The sequence below is a fragment of the Amblyraja radiata genome, chromosome 45 (assembly GCF_010909765.2).
Source record: "Amblyraja radiata isolate CabotCenter1 chromosome 45, sAmbRad1.1.pri, whole genome shotgun sequence".
Taxonomy (NCBI): Eukaryota; Metazoa; Chordata; class Chondrichthyes; order Rajiformes; family Rajidae; genus Amblyraja; species Amblyraja radiata.
Window position 1 is genome coordinate 2,180,552 of NC_046000.1, and position 6,187 is coordinate 2,186,738.

Here is a 6,187-nt window from a genome sequence, read left to right on the forward strand (position 1 = left end):
TCTTTTATTATTTTATCCAATAGCTGTTTTAAATTTTCCCCAGAACAAAAAATATTTGTATCATCTGCAAACAAAACTAGCCTCAAGACATTGGACACATTACAAATATCATTTATGTACATGATAAATAATTTTGGGCCCAGCACTGACCCCTGTGGTACACCACACACAATGTCCAAGCATGTAGAATTATGACTACCCAGATTTACAAACTGTTGCCTGTTACTTAAGTAGCTTTTAATCTAGTCCAGTACTATTCCTCTAATTCCATACCTCTCCAATTTTTTTAATAAAATATCATGATTAATTGTATCAAATGCTTTTTTTATGTCAATGAATATCCCAGCTGCATATAATTTATTATCAATGGCGTTTGTGATGTCTTCAGTTAATTCTAGTATTGCAAGTGATGTTGATCTATTTGTTCTGAATCCATATTGACTTTCTGTGATTAATTTATTCTTTTCTACAAATTTGTCTAATCTATTATTAAACATTTTTTCTAATATTTTGGAAAATTGTGGGAGTAAGGAAACAGGTCTATAGTTTGTAAAATGATGCTTGTTCCCAGTTTTGTATATTGGTATTATTTTTGCTATTTTCATTTGAATTGGAAAAGTACCGGTTTGGAAGGATAAATTACAGATGAATGTTAAAGGTTTGGAGATCCCCTCAATGACCATCTTAACTAGCGACATGTCAATGTCGTTGAAATCGGTAGACTTTTTATTTTTACATGTTTTGACAATATCCAACAGTTCTTTTTCTTCTACTGCCGTAAGAAACATAGAGCAGGGATTTCTCTCCACTAAATTCTCAGGAGTTTCTCCAGATGTCCCTGAATCAGGGATTTGTTTAGCCAGGTCTGGTCCAATATTTACAAAAAAATTATTAAAGCTATTAGCTATATCTTCCATATTATAATTTTCCTTATCCTTATCAATAAAATACTTCGGGTAATTTGTTCTCCCCGGACCATTTCTGATAATGCTATTAAGTATGCTCCATATTCTTTTTATATTGTCTTTATTATCATCTAATTTCTTCTTATAATGTTCAATTATAGCATCAATCAGGAAATTAGGGATGCATGTAGTAAAGGTACTGAAGTTATCATGATGACTTTAATCTACATACAGTTTGAGCCAACCAAATTGGTACTGAGCTGAGGAGGAGATTTCCTGGAATGTATACGGGATGATTTTCTAAAACAATATGTTGAGGAACCGACAAGAGGGCAGGGCATCCTAGACAGGGTATTGTGTAATGAGGAATTATTAGTTAGTGATCTTGTTGTGCAAAGCCCCTTGGGCAACAGTGACCATAATATGGTGGAATTCTGCATTAGGATGGAGAGTGACACGGTTAATTCACACTATGGTCCTGAACTTAAAGAAAGGAGACTTTGAAGGTATGAGACGGGAATTGGCTAGGATAGATTTGCAAATTATACTTAACGGGTTGATGGTGGAGATGCAATGGCAAAGATTTAAAGACCGCATGGATGAACTCCAAAAATTGTTCAACCCTATCAGGCAAAAAAATAAAACTGGGATGGGGTCTCAACTGTGGCTTATGAGGGATTTCAAGGATAGTGTTAAAACAAGGAAGAAGTAGAGAATTGGCCAGAGGAAGCAGCAAACTGGAGGACTGGGAGAAATGAGAGAACTCAACAAGGGATAAAGGGGTTAATTAAGAAGGGTAAAAATAAGAGCATGAAATAAACCTTGTGGGGAAATAAAAATGGACTAAAAGCATATTTAGATATGGAAAAAGGAAAAGATTAATGAAGACAAATATCAGAGTTACAATCAGAGTCAGATAACTTGAAAATGGGAAACAAGGAAATGGCAGAACTATTAAACGAGTATTTAAACTCCGCTATCTTTAAGAGCCCTGTCTAGCTCTCTCTTGAAAGTATCCAGAGAACTGGCCTCCACAGAACTGTCCATTGAGGCAGAGAATTCCAGACTCACAACTCTCTGTGAGAAAAAGTGTTTCCTCGACTCCGTTCTAAATGGCCCCTATTCTTAAACTGTGGCCTCTGGTTCTGGACTCCCCCAACATTGGGAACATGTTTCCTGCCTCCAGCGTTTCCAAACCCTTAACACTGTTATATGTTTCAATAAGAACTCCTCTCATCCTTCTAAACTCCAGAGTGTACAAGCCCAGCGTCAACGCTGTGTGGGTCGTTACTTGGAGTTGGAGTATGTGGTCGCCGCCTTTGTCCCTCCAACCGGCCTCATCATTATGGAGATGGTGTAACTCAGTGTCTGTGGAAGGACTGATCAGCGACTGAGGGGCGCGCGTGGAAAGTGCGTAATAAAGGCGTTTGTTGTCCTTGAACCCGGAGCGCGTGAGAAAAGGGGGCGCAGAGCGAACAGGGGCTGGTCGTGTACACACCATTATGAGCCGTGTTGGCATTTACATCGAAACCAGTTACACTTGAATGAATGAAGTCAGACTCCACCCAGCAGCAGTCTCTACGGCATCAATTCAGATAAAAGCCCGCAGAAAGAAGAGAACATTGATGTAAAAGGACATTAGAAAGTCACAGCTCTTTCTTCTGCCGGATTAGTGGCTCTTAAAAGAGCCGTTTGTTGTTGGTGGAGAGGTGGAGTTTAGGCGCGCTCCCCGCGGATGCGGCGGGCCAGCTGGATGTCTTTGGGCATGATGGTGACTCGCTTGGCGTGGATTGCGCACAGGTTGGTGTCCTCAAAGAGCCCCACCAGGTAAGCCTCGCTGGCCTCCTGCAGGGCCATGACGGCCGAGCTCTGGAAGCGCAGGTCTGTCTTGAAGTCCTGAGCGATCTCCCGCACCAGGCGCTGGAAGGGCAGTTTGCGGATGAGCAACTCGGTGGATTTCTGATAGCGCCGGATCTCCCTCAGAGCCACGGTGCCGGGCCTGTAGCGATGAGGCTTCTTCACTCCGCCCGTGGCTGGAGCGCTCTTCCGCGCCGCTTTGGTCGCCAGCTGTTTGCGAGGAGCTTTCCCTCCGGTCGATTTACGCGCTGTCTGCTTGGTCCGGGCCATTCTGCTTCAACATTTTTTTTAATTTTATTTCAAAATAGACTTTATTCAATTGATAAATATATACAATTCATGAACCATTCGAACAAATAAATTCATCCGACATTTTCGGAGACTATACAAAATTTTTTCAGTACAATATTTTTACATTTGTCAAAATCCATCAAAACTGTCCCCCACCCGTGCCACTCTGTGGCCCCTGGATTTTATTTATTATTCTGAATGAATTCAGTTTCTGTCAATTTAATATAAAATCCACTTTAACTTCTCGCTTAAATCATGACTGAATATGCGGCGCGGATTTACAAACCGGATCCCGGTGCAGACGGAATTCAGCTCTGCTCGTGACTGGAAATAAGCGACTGTTACCCAGGGAACGGTTTGGAGTCGACCCTCCTGTTGCTGCATTAATCATGAGGTATATCGGTAAAAGGGAAACCGACATCGCCTTGTCTTGTTTATGATCTTTTACTGTCGGCTTTGCATTCTAATGACCGCGGTGATCAAGCTAAAATCTGTTATGTTCAGTGGGGGAATAACTAGTTTAATAAAACACATTTCAATCTGCATCTACTCTAATTCCCTAGACTGTGCTCTTTCTGTGAGGTTGTGGGCGGCTCTTAGAAGAGCCTTTGTTTTGTGTTGGAATAAAGGGGGTAGTTATTTAGCCGCCGAACCCGTAGAGAGTGCGGCCCTGTCGTTTCAGAGCGTACACCACATCCATGGCAGTGACCGTCTTGCGCTTGGCGTGCTCGGTGTAGGTGACCGCGTCCCTGATCACATTCTCCAGGAAAACTTTCAACACCCCGCGGGTCTCCTCGTAGATCAGACCCGAGATCCGCTTGACCCCACCACGCCGAGCCAGGCGGCGGATAGCTGGCTTGGTGATGCCCTGGATGTTATCGCGAAGCACTTTGCGGTGCCTCTTTGCTCCGCCTTTGCCTAATCCTTTGCCTCCTTTCCCTCGTCCAGACATGATGCTGCTTCACTCGAGTCGCTGCTCAGTGATAATGTAACTGGTGCTGTCTCTTTTTATACGCAGCGCCCCGACCTGCCCGAGATACGCAGAGAGTGAGAGGCGGGGAGAGGAGGAGACAAAGTGACAGACAGCTTCCTCTCATATTCCAGCTCCACGCCCCAGATTCCTGAAAACATTTTTCAAACGGTTTGCCCACAAACCACCCGAAATTTAGCGCTCCGGCCAAACTTTCAGACAGACATTCCGTGGTAAAAGTCAGTCAGTGATATTACCCCTGTCAAATTAATTTGTCTCCTTCCGGTTCTTCCTCGGAGCCCGTTCCCTCTGCCGATATCGCCCACCCCACAGCGTTCAGCAGCTTTTAACGCGGATGATATGGCAATATTGTTCAAAAGGGAACTGCAGATGCTGGAATATCGAAGGTACACAAAATTGCTCGAGGAACTCAGCGGGTGCAGCAGCATCTATGGAGCGAAGGAAATAGGCGACGTTTCGGGCCGAAACCCTTCTTCAGATATTACTGAGTTGATGCATGGGCTCTGAGGCGGGGATTTTGTCAGTTATTGTCTCACTGACAAGGAAATTAGAAATGCGTGCGACAAAGGCAAAACCGTTATAATGGGTGACTTCAATCTACATATAGATTGGGTGAATCAAATTGGCAGGGGTGCTGAGGAAGAGGATTTTTTGGAATGTATGCGGGATAGTTATCTAAATCAACATGTAGAGGAACCAACGAGAGAGCAGGCTATTTTAGACTGGGTATTGAGTAATGAGGAAGGGTTAGTTAGCAGTCTTGTTGTACGTGCCCCCTTGGGCAAGAGTGACCATAATATGGTTGAGTTCTTCATTAGGATGGAGAGTGACATTGTTAATTCAGAAACAGTGGTTCTGAATTTAAAGAAAGGTAACTTTGAGGGTATGAGACGTGAATTGGCCAAGATTGACTGGCAATTAATTCTAAAAGGGTTGACGGTGGATATGCAATGGAAGACATTTAAAGACTGCATGGATGAACTACAAAAATTGTTCATCCCAGTTTGGCAAAAGAATAAATCAGGGAAGGTAGTGCATCCGTGGATAACAAGGGAAATCAGGGATAGTATCAAAGCGAAGGATGATGCGTACAAATTAGCCAGAAAAAGCAGCATACCGGAGGACTGGGAGAAATTCAAAGACCAGCAGAGGAGGACAAAGGGCTTAATTAGGAAAGGAAAAATAGATTATGAAAGAAAACTGGCAGGGAACATAAAAACTGACTGCAAAAGTTTTTATAGATATGTGAAAAGAAAGAGATTAGTTAAAACAAATGTAGGTCCCTTGCAGTCAGAAACGGGTGAGTTGATCATGGGGAACAAGGATATGGCGGACCAATTGAATAACTAATTTGGTTCCGTCTTCACTAAGGAAGACATAAATAATCTGCCGGAAATAGCAGGGGACCGCGGGTCAAAGGAGTTGGAGGAATTGAGTGAAATCCAGGTTAGCCAGGAAGTGGTGTTGGGTAAATTAAATGGATTAAAGGCCGATAAATCCCCAGGGCCAGATAGGCTGCATCCCAGAGTACTTAAGGAAGTAGCTCCAGAAATAGTGGATGCATTAGTAATAATCTTTCAAAACTCTTTAGATTCTGGAGTAGTTCCTGAGGATTGGCGGGTATCATACATGACGTAGCAAACGTAACCCCACTTTTTAACTTACAAAATTCTTAAGTGGTTGGACAGGCTAGATGCAGGAAGATTGCTCCCGATGTTGGGGAAGTCCAGGACAAGGGGTCACAGCTTAAGGATAAGGGGGAAATCCTTTAAAGCCGAGATGAGAAGAACTTTTTTCACACCGAGAGTGGTGAATCTCTGGAACTCTCTGCCACAGAGGGTAGTCGAGGCCAGTTCATTGGCTATATTTAAGAGGGAGTTAGATGTGGCCCTTGTGGCTAAGGGGATAGGGGGTATGGAGAGAAGGCAGGTACAGGATACTGAGTTGGATGATCAGCCATGATCATATTGAATGGCGGTGCAGGCTCGAAGGGCCGAATGGCCTACTCCTGCACCTAATTTCTATGTTTCTATGTTTCTATGACCATGTCAAAGGCCTTGCTAAAGTCCACGTGGCAACATCTACTGCCCTTCCCTCGCCAATTTCCATGGTCCCTTTTTTGAAAAACCCAGTCAAATTCTTC

At 43.4% G+C, this 6,187-nt stretch overlaps 2 protein-coding genes across 2 annotated transcripts; both read right to left on the reverse strand.

Annotated features, from left to right (window-relative positions):
- Positions 1-2,569: 2,569 nt before the first annotated feature.
- LOC116968523 (histone H3) lies at positions 2,570-3,038 on the reverse strand. Its single transcript, XM_033015290.1, has one exon. It carries the CDS (start codon positions 3,030-3,032, stop codon positions 2,622-2,624), a length of 411 nt encoding a protein of 136 aa, XP_032871181.1. The 5' UTR covers positions 3,033-3,038; the 3' UTR covers positions 2,570-2,621.
- Positions 3,039-3,639: 601 nt separating this feature from the next.
- LOC116968601 (histone H4) lies at positions 3,640-4,008 on the reverse strand. Its single transcript, XM_033015367.1, has one exon. The coding sequence runs from the start codon at positions 4,003-4,005 to the stop codon at positions 3,694-3,696; it is 312 nt and encodes a 103-aa protein (XP_032871258.1). The 5' UTR covers positions 4,006-4,008; the 3' UTR covers positions 3,640-3,693.
- Positions 4,009-6,187: the final 2,179 nt, after the last annotated feature.

Coding starts and splice junctions, on each gene's coding strand:
- LOC116968523 (XM_033015290.1), bottom strand. CDS start 3,032: ATGGCCCGGACCAAGCAGACAGCGCGTAAATCGACCGGAGGGAAAGCT.
- LOC116968601 (XM_033015367.1), bottom strand. CDS start 4,005: ATGTCTGGACGAGGGAAAGGAGGCAAAGGATTAGGCAAAGGCGGAGCA.